General features: G+C 50.1%; 1 protein-coding gene across 1 annotated transcript in view; it reads right to left on the reverse strand.

The window, feature by feature from the left end:
• LOC147710467 (acid-sensing ion channel 1A-like) overlaps positions 1-15,937 on the reverse strand; it is a 191,626-nt gene that overhangs the window by 85,706 nt on the left and 89,983 nt on the right. The window contains exon 7 of the mRNA XM_086919357.1: positions 6,067-6,139. Within this exon, the coding sequence (XP_086775483.1) occupies positions 6,067-6,139 (73 nt within the window). The remainder of the gene's footprint in view (positions 1-6,066; positions 6,140-15,937) is intronic.

Consider the following 15,937-nt stretch of genomic DNA (forward strand, 5'->3'; position numbering starts at 1 on the left):
GCATTCATTATGCTCGGAATTCCTTTTTAGGTCTCGCCTGTCGATGCGCATGCGCATCGAGCAAGCGAGACTATGGGGGCTTATCCACTCTTTGCCCAACTTGCAAGGAATCGTGGCGATTCCTTGCAGTGCCCGTGACTTTTAAGCTCAATGCGCATGCGCATTGAGCTTAAAAGCGCGTGCACATCAGTTCCCTCATCCGCACTTCTCCTCCCCCCTCGCCCCCTCCCCTGCCCGCCGTGTCGCATTTCTCCTCCCCCCTCCCCTTATCTGTCTTCCCTTCGTCTGTTCCCTCTCCCCGCTCCGCCCCCTCCCCTGCCCATCTGGTGAGCACTCTATACTTTTTTAAACTTTGTCCAGACATGGCTGCACCCTTCTTCTCAGTATACCTTTGGGTGAGGACCCTATGCTTTCTTTGACCTTTGTCCAAGACTCTTGTGTTCCCTTCTCCTCGGTAGCTGGATTTAATTCAAGTTATCTCATCACTCGTTATGAGCCTTCTTTGCCACCCTATGCATAACCTTTTATTTTATTTTTGTACGTTATTTCATTATTTTACTTTTTACTTCTTTTGCGTTGTTGCCTTTCTGTGGTGAAGTGTCTGACACCTCGTGCTAAGGGCATTACTCCAGGTACATAGCATCATCTCAACATGGCAGCACTTTTCAACCTTTACAGAGGTCTCTCGGAGGGCGCCATCTTTTCCTTTGACGTATTTCAACATGGTGGCCGCTGTTGCCTGAGCTCGATCGTCGGTGTGCTCACTATACGTTATTGACATACCGGAAGTAGCTTGGCTCCCGACAGGCCGTTCCACGGAAACTGTTTCTCGGCCCCACCTCAGACTGCGTGTGACTCCCGTGGAAATGCCGTTTCCGTTACTGCCAACGTGACCTGTTTCCGTCCCAGCTCGCTTGCCACAACTCACCCTTGTTTTCGCCTCTGGCCGTTCCTGGCTGCTGTCGGCATCCCGTGCGGCCCGTGCCCAGACGCACCTTCCACCTCAGAATATTTTTAATACAGGTAACGCCTGCTATATACCTGTCATGTTCTATTTCTCATTCAGGCGATTGTTTAACTATTTTGACTTACCTAGCCTATACCCTTTATTTTAGAATCCGTTTACGTCTCTGCCGCTGCATTGGAGTTGCGCCTTGTTCCTACTTCCCACAGTAAGACCCTGATAATATTTTAACACTGCTGAGCCATGCCTCTGTCACTCTCCCCTGGGACACACTTTTCCCACGGTGAGGTCTGCCCCCCCCCCACCCCACCCCGCACCCTGGCTCCTTGCACTTGGTTCCCTGTCTCCTTTGACCCTATGCTCTCATGAGTACGTAACCCTACCTCACCAGGCTGCTTCCTGATATTTCCATCAAGCCTCTCGAAGGGCTGCACGGACATATCTGTACTTTGCACACTATCCATCCTCCTGATGATATGTTCGCATATTTTCTCATGACCTTGGCTGTGACTTAAATTTGAATTCCTTAGTGGACGCTGGCTGCAATCTGGGAATAAAAAATTAGCTAGCTATAGCGCCAAGAATGTTCCCTCACTCACCCTCACTCACCCTCACTCACCCTCACTCACCCTCACTCTCACTCACCCTCAACCCCTCACCCTCACTCACCCTCACTCACCCTCACCCTCACTCACCCTCACTCACCCTCACCCTCACTCACCCTCACCCTCACACAGTGCAATAGTTCTCAGACCATTTCAGTTAGAGCTTTTAGAAATGTTTATGGCTTTTTTTATTTGTAATACTTTAGCATTGGCTACAGGAAACAAAAATGCTAAACATTTACAAAAAAAACCATAAACAATTCTAAAAGCACTAACTCTAATGGTGCGAGACCTATTGCATTTCCAATGCTTGTTTCGTTTGGGGGTTTCCTCACCTTCTGCCTTAGGACATAAAGGTTCCAGGAACACTAGTTTATTTTCTTCCTCTTAAAGAGATTCTATTCCAAACTGCTTACCTGAGAACCTACGCACTCGTCTCGACCATGGTGAGACTGCGGCGCTTATTCTTTTAGACTTAAGCGCCGCATTCGACACTGTCTCACACCCTATCCTCATGCCAGCTCTAAGAATGGTTGGAGTGACCGGTCCTGCCCTTGCCTGGCTGGTCTCGTTTTTGAATAATCGTACTTTTCAGGTTGTCTCTTCCGGTTCCTCCTCCTCGGTCCGTTCATCTGCGTATGGCGTCCCGCAGGGGTCTTCACTGAGCCCTATGCTCTTTAATATCTACGTGAGACCCCTGGCTACCATCGTGGAAGACGCCGGTCTATCCTTCTACTCATACGCAGATGATACCCAGATCCTTTTCTCCCTCTCTTCAGCCGCAGCAAACGCCCCATCCGCTCTTAAACTTGGACTTAGCCGAGTGGCCGAATGGATGCAGGCGAATCTCCTGAAGCTGAATGGAGATAAGACGGAGGTGCTCATCCTGGGCAAGCAGAAGCACCTCTGGAGCCCTGTGCACTGGCCTCCAGAAATGGGCCCACCACCCCTTCCAGTGACCCAGGTTCACAACCTTGGTTTTGTCCTGCATGACTCGCTCTCTACGCGACACCAAGTGGTTAAGGTGGCAGCCACGTGTTTTTCCATCTTGGGCTGGCTTCGAAAAATATTATGGATGCTACCAGTAGGGTCTAGGCGCTCGGTGGTCCAGGCTTTAATCGCCTCCCGCCTGGACTACGGCAATGTACTTTATCTCGGAGCCACTTTGGAGCTTCAGAGAAGGCTTCAGCTAGTTCAAAATTCAGCTGCTCGCCTCCTCTGTAAGGTCCCATGGAGATCCCCTATCTCCCCTGCACTTAGAGACCTTCATTGGCTCTGCATTGCCAATCGTGTCAAATTCAAGGCCCTCTGCTTCATGCACAAAATCAAGCAAGGGTCAGCCCCAGTTTACCTCCAGGCCCTTGTTCAACAATATTCTCCATCCCGTCATCTTAGATCAGCAGGTCACGTAATTTTCGAATACCACGCTTCAAACTAACGAGAATGGGCGGACGCCCTTGCTCCTGTGCCGCCCCAGGCTATGGAACTCCCTTCCGGCTACATTGAAACTTGAACCATCTTTGTTGAAATTCCGCAGAGACCTTAAAACCTGGCTCTTTTCTCAATAACACCTGCAATGCGTAATCACTGCCTCTTTGGCGCCGGGAGACCCCCTGTGGGTAGCTGCGCGCCTTACAAATTTAAATACAATACAATACAATACCCAAATACAGTTTCAGCAAGAAGGCATTAATAAACAGAACAGCGGTAATACTACTATGACACCCACTCTAAACAATCTGGAGGGTGGGACTGGGCAAGGAATGTCTTCTGGAGAGCGGTAGGTGGAGAAAGCAAAAGAGACACACTGCTTAATGAGTCATTTTTAAAGCTGTGTTGGAGGTGTGATATATAAATACAAACCTTTTTCCCTCTTCTATCCCTCCACTATCCTTCTCAATCCAAATAACTGACTAACATATCCACCACTCAAATTACTTTCATATTTTCACTATACTAATTCACCACTAATCCCTTATGGGTTCTGGAGTAGGGTGCTACTCACCAAAAAAGCACTTTGATGCCTCGTCAGGGGTAGTAAGCGCTATATAAATGCAATTACAGTACAATACAATACAATACAATAGTCAACAGCTTGTCTAATAACCTCTGGGTTTCAGCTCATTCAAAGTATTATTCTAATAAAATGTTATCAGGGCTACACAACCTTACCTCACTAAGCAATTGCCTGGGTATGCCCCACTAAATTCAGTCTATCAGCCTATCTCTTCAGCTGCCCATAGGCCAGATCCTCTTTGGACCAACACACTGTGCAGTTTTTACATTGTTATTTAAAATCATGTTTTTATTTAGTAGGAACCTGAATGTACCCCTGTGCAGAGGTACCCTTTCCAGACTTATTACTTGGAGTTAAAAGATGGGAAGCATCAGGGCCCATTGCATCATACAATAACTGGTTTCTACTACATAACCAGAGGATGAGGGCCCACTTTCCTTGTTTACATTGTGGCCCATCTGTTAAGGCACACCCAATACTGCTCAAACCTTGAGGACAAAAGCCAACTCACTGACTCCCAGTCAGTGTACAACCCTCTGATAAACCTTGAGAACAGTCAACTCACTGAGTACCAGTCAGGCATCTATCCTCTGTCAAAACCTGAGATAAAAAGCCAACTCACTGACTACCAGTCAATGATCAACCCTCTGTCAAACCTAGAGAAAAAGGCAAGTCACTGACTACCAGTCAGTGTTCAACCCTCTGTTGAACCTTGAGAAAAAAGCCAACTCACTGACTACCAGTCAGGATTCAACCCTCTGTCAAACCTTGAGAAAAAAGCCAACTCACTGACTACCAGTCAGGAATCAACCCTCTGTCAAAACTAGAGAAAAAAAGTCACTGACTACCAGTCAGGATTCAACCCTCTGTCACACATTCATAGTGTTTCTATGAAAACACCATCAGAGGCAGTTTGCACTCAGCCATGAAAAACTGTGGTTTTCCTGAGTGCATGAGAAAATCTTTGTTCTTTGTATCTCGAAGAATAAGTCTAGTGGACAGAAATCTTTGTGCTGTACTTCTAGAAAACTACAGTTTAACTCCAACTTTTTCTTGGTAACAAGACTGTAAGAGTCCGATGTACTAAGCATTTTAGAGCTGCAGATGCTCAGATTTTGTATTTGTGACTGTAAAAAAGCTTTTTCAGATGTACTAATCCCATTTACGAGTCAAAAACGTTTTTTAAACTACTAAAATAGGATTGGGAATTGATACTGTTTATTTACCTGAATGCAGCATGCCATCCAAATACCAAAATGATATGCTACATATCAATGTTTTATGACCAAAATCTGGTTGCAAAACATCAAAAAGATACTGAGACCTTAAAAGAGATGGTGCCGGTAACCCATTGACAAAAGGGAAGTGGTCCCCATGGGACCCCTTTCCATTTATGAATTAAAAAAAGGTGTGTTAACCACATCACTGGTTGAGAGATTCCTCTGCTGTGCTGGGCAGCAATAAAAACGTGTGTGGTCATGACGAGGCACGGGAGCACTGTACTGCATGACGAGCTGAGCTCGTCATGAGCATGGAAGGGGTGGCAGTGGTCTTTCTTCTTAAACACATCACCTTGTCCTTTAAGGAAAATGGGCTGTGTTAAAAAAAGTTTGCTTTATTTAAAAGCAATTACATACTTGCTTGCCTACTGACTCCACCAGGCCACCATCCCTGTGGTGGCCTACAATCGCAGTGAGTCGTAATTTTCAACCCACCTCATTAATATTCATGGGATCCAATTGTGACCCACTATGATTCAGGCTTTTAAGAATCGACCTACCAGTGCATATATTGGTTCTTAAAGAATTTGTACTGGTCCCTATAATACTGGTTGCAATTTGCAACCAGTATGTTGCGAGCAGATGTTTGTACATCTGGGCCTGAGTGTGCTATATTGTCAGTACCTATAGACTACCCACTTATAGGTTGGCTCAGGGAGCTATAATATTCCATGGCAGGTCCAGGCTAGAGGTGAGCCAGAAGTTGAATGTGGCACAAAGAGCTCAGAAGAAGCACAGCCACTGATCCCTTCACAGTTTAAAATTGCAACAAAATAATGTGTAAAACATTAAAACACATAAGGAACCATCATATGCCACTTACAACATACAAAAGAAAACAGTTTCAGAGTAAATATCAATGGCTGAGATGAACCTAAGCATTCCATCCATCACCATGTGTGCGGTGTTAATAATTTTACAGAAATACAATGAGATAGATATACATGGCCAATCACCAAACTACATAAGGCTGCATCCACAATGGGTCTTCCTACCAAAAAGAAGGCTGAGACGCATTGGCTTTGTGCAAGGGCTGAACCGTCACTGACTATTCCCTCATTACTACTATGGAGGCCTGGATGGTAATGAAGGGCACCCGTGTTGAAAAGAGTGGGAATCCCAGTTGTGAGCAGGAACCAGAGCCCGAGGTGCGGTATCAACATGCATAACTGCTCAAGAGTTGGGTTGAGCGTCACTCACTTGCATGGCAGTGGACAGTGGCAGTTCAGGTCATCATGGGCAAATTTGAACTCGTACAACTCCACGCAGTTTCCTGTTGGAAAGACAGACATATCTCAGCAGGACTGGCTACCAATCATCTTTTTTTATTGAGGAATATACAAAATGTACACATTTATAACACAGTAGTATTAAGAAAACATCATACAATAAAGAACAAAATCACACTAATAGAATATGATTCAGCAAGAGTTGCTTGTTTTGGAATGCTTAATAGAACATTGGACTGTCGAGCGCTCCATTGAAAACAATGGAGTGCTCCGGACTTCATATGGCCGGTAGAAGCACAGAGTTCCAAAATTCCAATGTTTTTTCACAGCTTTTGCTGTGAACAAAAGGCCTCACAGAGCCAGAGGGGATTTCAATCCCCTCAGGCTCTGTGAAGCCTTTGTTTTACAAATTAGAACATTCTGCCCTCTGAAGCGGAATGTTCTAATGGCCTTAGAGCCTGCCGTAGTCTTCGGCATGGAACACTGGAGAGGGCCTCTCTAAGGCTATATTAGTCTCAGCAGACATAGTGTACACATGATTTGATTGTGAACTTCTGCCTCTGCTCTTCAGGGCGAGACTGGAAACCGAAACAGCCTGCAAAAAAAAAATTCGCACTAGCCCCAGAATTCAGGAGTCAACTGTGATAATAGGCCAAGATGGGCATGGTTGAGTGCCGTATATTAGACGTAATGGGCATATATGACCTCAATGCTGTTGTGGGCTTTTCATTTCACTATTGTAGCAGAAAGGGTCTTAGGTGTAGAAGAATATGTTGCTTCCTTGTAACTTGAAATCCCATGCTCTGGGAAGTAGACTGGTCACCACTCTTAAAGTTTCCTGTTGATTAATGGCAAGGCTACATGTGAGTATTGAAGCTCTTTCCCTCTTACAGTATATATCATGTCCAATAGAGGCCTATATTACACCCCTCAAGTATATTCCAATAAACCTTTGCACTGATCGTCAGTGCCACTGCATACACTGTGCACAACATTCGTTGATAAGTAAGCAACTAAAGCTTGAAGAGGAATGATGACAGAGCAGTGTGATAATCAGGGTCACCTAAAAATGATCTCGCTGGCAGAAATATTCTAACAGATTCTAACCCCTATTTACAAATGCATTCGGTTTGGTCTTGTTGGACATTGGCTTTTGGAGAAATGGATGGCTAAACATACTCAAGCTATACCCGGCTGATGAGCCCATAACAAGGGCAAAACCTTTCTTGGATTGCTTGTTTTTCTGGTAAAGGGGGGGATCAGCTGGAACAAATTCTCTGAGAGCCAGTGAACTGACGCCCTCAACATTCCAAACCTGACACCGCAATCAACCTAGAACAGGTTGTCAAAAACGTATCTGCCTGGATAACCGACTGCGCTGACAGAGTCACCCCCGTCAAGCACACCAAACTCAAGAGATCCACCTAACAGGCCAGTTGGTAAACTGTGAAACCCAGAACCACGACACACAACTGCAAGTGACTTTAAAGTAAATGGTGCACCAGCAGGGAGCCCACAGACCGAGCAACCTTCAAGACATCCCTCAATAAAATATCACCAACTCCTAAAGAATGTTTGTCAAAACTCTCAACTAAGTCATGGTGGAATACTGTATGTCAATATCATAGGTTAGATGTTGCTTATGCCTCCCAATGTAATCCACATGATAATAGAGATGTTTTTTGGTTGCCATTAACTATTCATTTAAACAAAGTTTCAATCAATGCTGTTTCTCATCATCGTTCTGAAAACTTCCAACCCCCTCTTTACTCTTTCCTTCTTCTCTCTAATTCTGGCAATTTTTATTTCAACAGTTTACTTGTTTACCATATTTTATTGTTTTTTGGAGCATATTATCATATTACTTCTTAATTATGGTTTGTAAAATATTTGTTCTACCCCTTCTTTCCCATCTTTCTTCCCCTCCCCCTCCTCTTATTTTTCCCATAATATTCCTAAAATGTAAATAGCTTTCTACTATGATTTGCTGCCTACTATATTTCGCTTACCTGTTATCCTTTATATTATTATGCTTTAGGCCTATGTTATATTGTATTGACTTTTGTCTCAATAAAGCTTATTAAACACAAAAAAAAGTAAATGGTGCACCAGCAGGGAGCCCACAGACCGAGCCACCTTCAAGACATCCCTCAACCAATATCACCAACTCCTAAAGAAGACGAAAAGGAGAACCCTAGCTACCACATCGAAACCAGTTCTAGCCACAGCAAAGAAATCTTCAACATCATCGGAGAGATCTTCAACCCCTCAGCCACTGAAAATATCATCATCCCTTCTCAGGAACTTTGCGACACCCTGGCGGACTTCTTCCATGACAAAATCTCCACAATCTCCAAAAACGTCCTACCCCAACAGCATCCTAGCTTCCACAGATACAAACTCATGCCACCTACTCATCATGTGGGCGCAGCTCACCACACAGAACACTACTGCTATCATGAACTTCATCCACTCAGGAACACCCATGGACTTTTGTCTCCACCACATTTTTAAATTCTGGAGCAAGAAGATCAGCAACAAGCTCACAGACATTTTCAACACATACATCTCCACGGCCACCTTCCCTGAAGATTGGAAACACAGAAAAGTTAAACCCCTTCTCAAGAAGCCATCCGCAGACCCCAGTGAACTCAAGAGCTCCTATCCCATCGTTCTGCTCCCCCTTCTAGCCAAAGTCCTCAAAAAAGCCATCAACTGCCAACTCATGGGACACCTGGAGAACACCTGGACACCTCCCAATCCGGATTCCCCACCAACCACAGCACTGAAACCACCATGATCTCTGCCACCAATGACATCAGAACCCTCCTTGACCAGGTGAGAATGGTGGCCCTGATCCTCCGACCTATCAGCAGCGTTCTTCACCATATCCCAGCACACTCTTATCAAGAGGCTTCCTCAGATCTGAATCCAAGGAAACGCCCTTAAATGGATCGCCTCTTTCTTCACTGGAAGAACCCAAAGAATCTGCCTAACACAGTTCACTTTGGAATCCAAGAACATCATTTTTGGCGTCTCTCAAGGCTCGCCCCATTGCCCCACACTTTACAACACCTACATGACCCCTTTGGTCAACATTGTCAGAAACCAATGTTTAAGCATCATATCCTATGCAGAAGACACCCAGCTCATCCTCTCGCTATCAGATCCCTCGTCCAGCACAAGTTCTGCAGGTGCATGACGAGGGTCGCTGATTGGATGAAAAGCAACTGCCTGAAACTCAACTAGGACAAAACGGAAGTGGTGATCTTTGGAAAACAACACTCCCCATGGAATGACTGCTAGTTGCCTCGCAAACTAGGACCCTCGCCCACTCCGACATACCATGCCCGCAACCTTCACATTATCCTAGACAGCAAACTCACCACGAAAAGCCAGATCAACGTAGTCTAATCTGCCTACTTCCTCACTTTTTGTATGCTCTGGAAAATCTTCAAATGGCTCCCCGTCATAACCAGATCAACCTTTACTTAAGCCCTAGTCAACAGCCGGCTGTACTATGGCAAGCCTGTCTACGTAGGAATCCCCACCCCCCTCCTAAAGAGACTACAGACCATACAGAACTCACCAGACTCATCCTCGGCCTCCCTAAATGGATCCACATCACACCCCACTTCAAGAAGCTCCACTAGCTCCCCATTCAGAAGAGATGTCAATCCAAGATGCTGACCCACACCTACAAAGCCTTTCACAATTAACGACCAGCGTACGTCATCCACCGCACGAACTTCCACCAACCCTCCAGACACCTATGCTCTGCCTCCCTCTCCCTCTCTCACAGCCTGTGCATCCGCCGAAGCAACAGTGGAGGACACTGCTTCTCCTATATCGCTGCTAAGTCCTGTAAATACCTCTCTCTTCACCTACAGACCTCATCCTGCCATCTGGAATTTAGGAAAGGGCTCAAGACATGGCTGTTCAACTGATCCCTCCCAATGCAGTAAGGCCTTCAGCACCTGGATACATCCGCAGATGACTAGCCGCGCTTAATAAGCCCTGATTAATTGATTGATCGGACTTGGCAGTTCAGGCTGCACTGTTCCTATTGGAGCAGGGTCGTGAGTGATTTGCATATAGCTGGGTCCAAAACTGAGGTGGCATGGTGTGCAAAATATCGATGGACCGGGATGCGGCCGGGGTAATTACTGATTGCTGAGATTAATTCAAGCTGTCCATCAATCATTATTTGTGTACTTCAGTAAGGCAGACAAGGCCTTCACTGGAGACCCATGGCACTGCCAGACCTAACCATAAATACTTAAGGGATGGGATTTATAACTGTGGAAATCTGAAGGCCAGTCAGGTGGAAGGCGGGTCTCTCTAAAGCTGGTGTAGTCTAGTGGGAGGGGGGATCAGTACATTAGTGGGAGCTCTCGGGGTATTCAGGTGTGCCTCTGTCTAGCCTCATCTGTCTGCTGGGCTCCAGTGTGCTCCAGTGAGCGTCAATGAATGTTCAGTTCTACTAGCAAGGTCCTCTCATGGGACTGAGGTATGTCGAGGCTATTGCAATGTGTCCATGTGCAAATGTGTTTGCAGTAGCTTTTTCCGCCATGCAATGTCGGCAGAGGAATGATTTAGTGTGCATGCAATTCTGACAGTTTTTTTACTAAGTAGTGCATGACAAGGGTTCTGCACTTACTTAGCAAAGACCTGGATCAGCTGTTGGCATGCCAGGAGTTGTTTCAAGGAAAACACCTGCACAATGGTTGCCATTTAAATGGCACTAAAGTATTGAGATCAAATCTAAAAATGACTCCCTAGCTAGAACCAGCTTTAATGGGCGCTACTTTATAGAGTCAACGTCCAGATTCATGGTCATGCCTGCAATCCAATATCTGAGTTACAATATGTTAGACGGACCGGGAGGGTCGGCCGAGATTACGGGGAGAGGTCTCCAGGGAGAGCCGTCTCCAACGACTGTACAGATAAGTAACTTCCCCCCCACAGACGGACACCACACAAGATTGAAGGTTAACGAGACTTTATATGCAATTCTTAGGTTACGGTGATATAATACAAGGAGGTCTGGACTCAGGGGTCCCCTCGGTTCTGATCTCTGGATGAGGAAAAGGGTAGCGGGACAGTCTTAGTTACCAATGAGTTCAATAGCTCTCAATCCTCGAGCTCGGCGTGTTTGCTGATCGGGCCGTGGAGGAGCCAAGCAGGTCCCGAGATGGATGAAGGATGGTCGACGGGCCGTGGAGGAGCCAAGCAGGTCCCGATGCAGATGACGGTTACAACGGTCCGCGGCCTCGCCAGCAGATCCGGACGACGGTGAAGGATGAAGGTTACGACGGCTGTGGCAGCGCCAACAGGCAGGATGATGGTGCACAGGACAGAGCTACGGCAGCGCCAGTAGTCCGTCCAGGATGAGTTCTTCTTTCGTCTCTCGACTCCAAGATACAACTGCCTTCCTGCTCCGGAGCTGCCCCAGTTATAGGGCTGACGTGCTTTGATGTCCGGACCCTCGCACTTGGAGGTCGGGGGGTCCGGGATGAGGGAGTCCAGACACCCAGCAGGGGGGTGGAGCCAGCGCCCGGGGAGGCGATGGGCGAGCGGCACTGGGCGGGGGAGAGCCATCGGCACCTCTTTCTCCCATTGACTTGCCAAGTAGCCCGCTCACCTCCTGGGTGGAGGGTGGTGCCGGAATGTCTGAGGCCGGGCTAGGCCCAGGGTTGAGGTCGATCAGGGGCCAGGCGGCCTCGTGGCGAAGTGTCCAAGATGGCGGCCCGGGCTGGGCGCATGGGCCGGCAGTGGATCGGACCCACGAGGTTATCATGTTCGAGGGCAGGGGTCCCTGAGGGGACGTAGGACGTGCAATGGTGGTGTGTGGTGCTTGCGTGACTGGGCTCGGGCCTGGTCGAGCCGGGGGAGAGCGGCCCGTCATGTGGCCTGTCCAACATGCGTCCCCCCCAGCTGAAGGCGGGGAGAGTTACCCATCCTCTTGGGGACTCTCTTCGTCGAGGCGGAAGAACCGGGACAGGCCATCCGCGTTGGCGTGGTCGGCCCCAGGCCGGTGTTCGACTGTGAAGTCCATACCTTGCAAGGAGATGGACCAGCGTAGCAATTTTGGGTTCTCCCCCCGCATGTGCATCAACCACTGCAGGGGTCGGTGGTCAGTCTGCACCCGAAAGTGGGTGCCAAAAAGGTAGGGCCGGAGCTTCTTGAGGGCCCATACCACAGCGAAGGCTTCCCTCTCTATGGTGCTCCAGCGTTGTTCCCGTGGTAGGAGGCTCCGACTGATGAAGGCCACCGGTTGATCAAGGCCTTCGGTGTTCACTTGGGATAGGACCGCCCCAATGCCCTGGTCGGAGGCGTCTGTCTGGACGACGAACTCCCGGCTGTAGTCTGGGGCCTGGAGCACAGGAGCGGAACACATGGCGGCCTTTAATTGTTCGAAGGCCGCTTGACATTCTGGGGTCCAGTTCACCTTCTTGGGCTGATTTTTTGACGTGAGTTCGGTGAGGGGCCCCACGATGGTACCATAGTCTTTCACGAACCTTCGGTAGTAGCCCGTGAGGCCCAGGAAGGCTCGCACCTCAGTTTGAGTGATAGGGGGTTGCCAGTTCTGGATGGCGGCAATTTTCAGCTGTAGAGGGGCTACTAGGCCGCTTCCCACCTGGTGTCCGAGGTAGGTCACTGACCCTTGTCCAATTTGGCATTTGCTAGCCTTGATCGTAAGGCCAGCTCGCTGAAGGGCTTGCAGCACTGCCTGGAGGTGGTGGAGGTGCTCGGTCCACTGGTGGCTGTACACAGCGATGTCGTCCAGGTAGGCGGCGCTGAACTCTTCGAGCCCCGCCAGGACCTGGTTGACGAGCCATTGGAAAGTCGCTGGGGCATTCTTCATGCCGAAGGGCATGACCGTAAAATGATAGTGGCCATCGGGGGTGGAGAAGGCAGAACGTTCTTGTGCTCGGGGTGTGAGGCCGATCTGCCAATACCCTGCCGTCAGGTCGAAGATGCTGAGGTAGCGGGCAGCGCCCATTCGGTCGACCAGTTCATCCGCCCGGGGGATGGGGTGTGCGTCCGCTCTGGTGACCTCATTCAGGCCCCGGTAGTCGACACAGAACCGGAGTTCCGGTGTGGTTCCGGGGGCGGCTGCTTTGGGGACCAGTACGACCGGGCTGGCCCATGGACTGTCTGAGGGCTCGATGACCCCGAGTGTGAGCATCTTAGCCACTTCCGCCTGGATGCAGGCCCGTACCCGATCAGGTACGCGGTAGGCCCGGTGGCGGATAGGAGGGCTGTCTCCGGTGTCCACATCGTGCACACACCAGGAAGTGACACCTGGGGTGAGGGAGAACAGACTGGCGAACCGTGATAGGAGGGCTTGGCACTCTTGGCGTTGTTCTCCGGAGAGGGTCTCCGAGAGTCGGACCCCATCCACGGAGCCGTCTTGCTCCTGGGTCCGCAAGAGGTCAGGGAGAGGCTCGGAGTCGTCTTCAACCCCATTGTCCGTGGCCATCAGTAGGCTGAGTTCTGTTCGTGCAAAGTGGGGCTTCAGTCTGTTGGTGTGGAGGACTCGGAGTGGGTTCCGGGAGGACTCCATATCGATCAGATAGGTGGCAGGACCTTTGCGTTCGATTACCTTGAAGGGTCCCGTCCATTTGTCTTGGAGAGCGCACGGCTCTGTGGGGGACATTACCCAGACCTGTTGCCCCGGCTCGAATTCGATGGATGAGGCGTTCTGGTCATACCATTTTTTCATGTCCTCTTGACTGGCCTCTAGGTTGGCTTTTGCTAGGTCTCTGAACCGCCGGGACTGGTTGCGGAGGGTGAGGAGGTACCGGAAGACATCTGGAGGGTTCTTTGCCGGAGGCATCTCCCAGCCTTCTTTGATCAGGCTGAGCGGCCCCCGCACTGGGTGCCCATAGAGCAGTTCGAAGGGGCTGAAGCCTAAGGATTTCTGTGGGACCTCCCGGTAGGCGAAGAGGAGGCACGGTAGCAGCACATCCCACTGGCGACGGAGGGGCTCTTCCAATCCCCCGATCATCCCTTTTAGCGTGCGATTGAACCGCTCAACAAGTCCGTTTCCTTGGGGGTGATAGGGGGTCGTGAAGCGGTAGGTGACCCCACACTGTTGCCAGAGGGACTTCATATATTTAGAAATAAAGTTCGTGCCTCTGTCACTGACGACTTCTCGGGGGAACCCCACCCGGGAGAAGATCCCCATCAGGGCCCGGCCGACCACTGGGGCTGTCACGGTCCGGAGAGGAATAGCCTCAGGGTAGCGGGTGGCGTGGTCCACTAGTACCAGGATGAAGCGATGGCCTTGTCTTGTACGCGGGTCCAGGGGTCCCACAATGTCTATCCCGACCCTCTCAAATGGGGTCGTGACTACTGGAAAGGGTTGCAGGGGGGCCTTTAATTTGCGGCCGCTCTTCCCACTGGCTTGGCACGTGGGGCAAGATCGGCAATGCTGGTGCACATCGTTTCTCATCTTGGGCCAGAAGAAGTGGGTCACTAGGCGGCTGTAGGTTTTATCTTGTCCCAGGTGCCCTGCCAGGGGGACATCGTGGGCCAGATTTAGCAGGAAGTCTCTAAAGCGGAGGGGCACCACTAGTACTCGATTGGCCCCCAGCTCGGCGATTCGTTGCTCGCTGTATAATAGATCATTGTCCCAGTAGACCCAATGAGTTCCGGAGGTGTCCCCTGCGCTTTGGGCGAGCGCTTGTTGTCGGAGTCCCTCAAGGGAGGGGCAGGTCTTCTGTTCCTGACGAAATTGTTCTTGTGTGGGTCCCCCTTCTTGAGCCCACTGGTCAAGATTAGCGAGGTCGGAAGGTTGAGCAAGTTCGAGTGGGGTGCCATGGTCGGGGGTCTCGGCGGGGGCGACCGGAGGCGGTGGCGCCGGCCATTCTGGTTCTTCCGGGTGATGGTTGGCCCGGGCGGCCATGGACCGGGTGGTGACACACGCCCAGTCCGGGACGCCCAACATCCCCAAGTGTTCTTTTCGCTCCACGGCTGCCCACGGGGAGCTTTCCAGATCATTTCCGAGAAGGCAGTCCACGGGGGCGTCGTCTCGGACCGTTACCTTCAACATGCCGGAGACCCCTCCCCATTCAAAGGGGACGCAGGCCATCCGACACAGACTCTCCGAGTTGTCGGCTGATCGCACAGGGCAGAGAATGTTCGGTAGGTATTGTTCTGGAGTCACCAGATGGCAGCGGACGGCCGTCACACTAGCCCCGGTGTCTCGAAGGGCTTCGGCCCGTTGTCCATTGATGCTCACCCATTGGCTGTACTTCTGGGTGTTAGCGGGTAGGGGGACCCGCGGGACCATGTCTCTTCCCCCTAAGCACGCGAGAGTCATGGCGGCTGGCTCCCACTCTTGATACTCTTGCTCGTCTGTTTCTTGTTCCTCGGAGATCTGTTCCTCCCCTAGTGCCGCGGCGGCCACATGGCGGGGTTTTGGACTCTGATACTGCGGGCAGCTTGGGTCGTTTGCATAGTGGCCGACTCGTTGGCATCGGTGACATGTAACATTGGCTCTGTACCCCGGTCGCGCCGGGGTGCTGCCCCGGTTGGCCGGGGGGGTGGTGCTGGTAGTGGGGGTGGCCGGAGTGTTGTCTCTTCCTCGTCCTTGGCCCCCTCCTCCTCCTCTGGATCGGTGGTGACCATTGTTGTTCCTGTTCTGCTCGTAGGACCCATTCCGGCCCACTCTGGTGATCTCCCACCGGTCAGCTTCGGCTGCGAGCTGCCGGGGATCGGTTAACTTGCTGTCGAGGAGATGTTGGCGCAGTTCAATGAAGCAATTGTTGGACAGGTGCTCCCATACCATCAGATTGAACAGCTGCTCGTAGGTCGTGACGTTGTTCCCTCTG

This window comes from Lissotriton vulgaris, chromosome 5 (genome assembly GCF_964263255.1).
Source record: "Lissotriton vulgaris chromosome 5, aLisVul1.2, whole genome shotgun sequence".
Lineage (NCBI taxonomy): Eukaryota > Metazoa > Chordata > Amphibia > Caudata > Salamandridae > Lissotriton > Lissotriton vulgaris.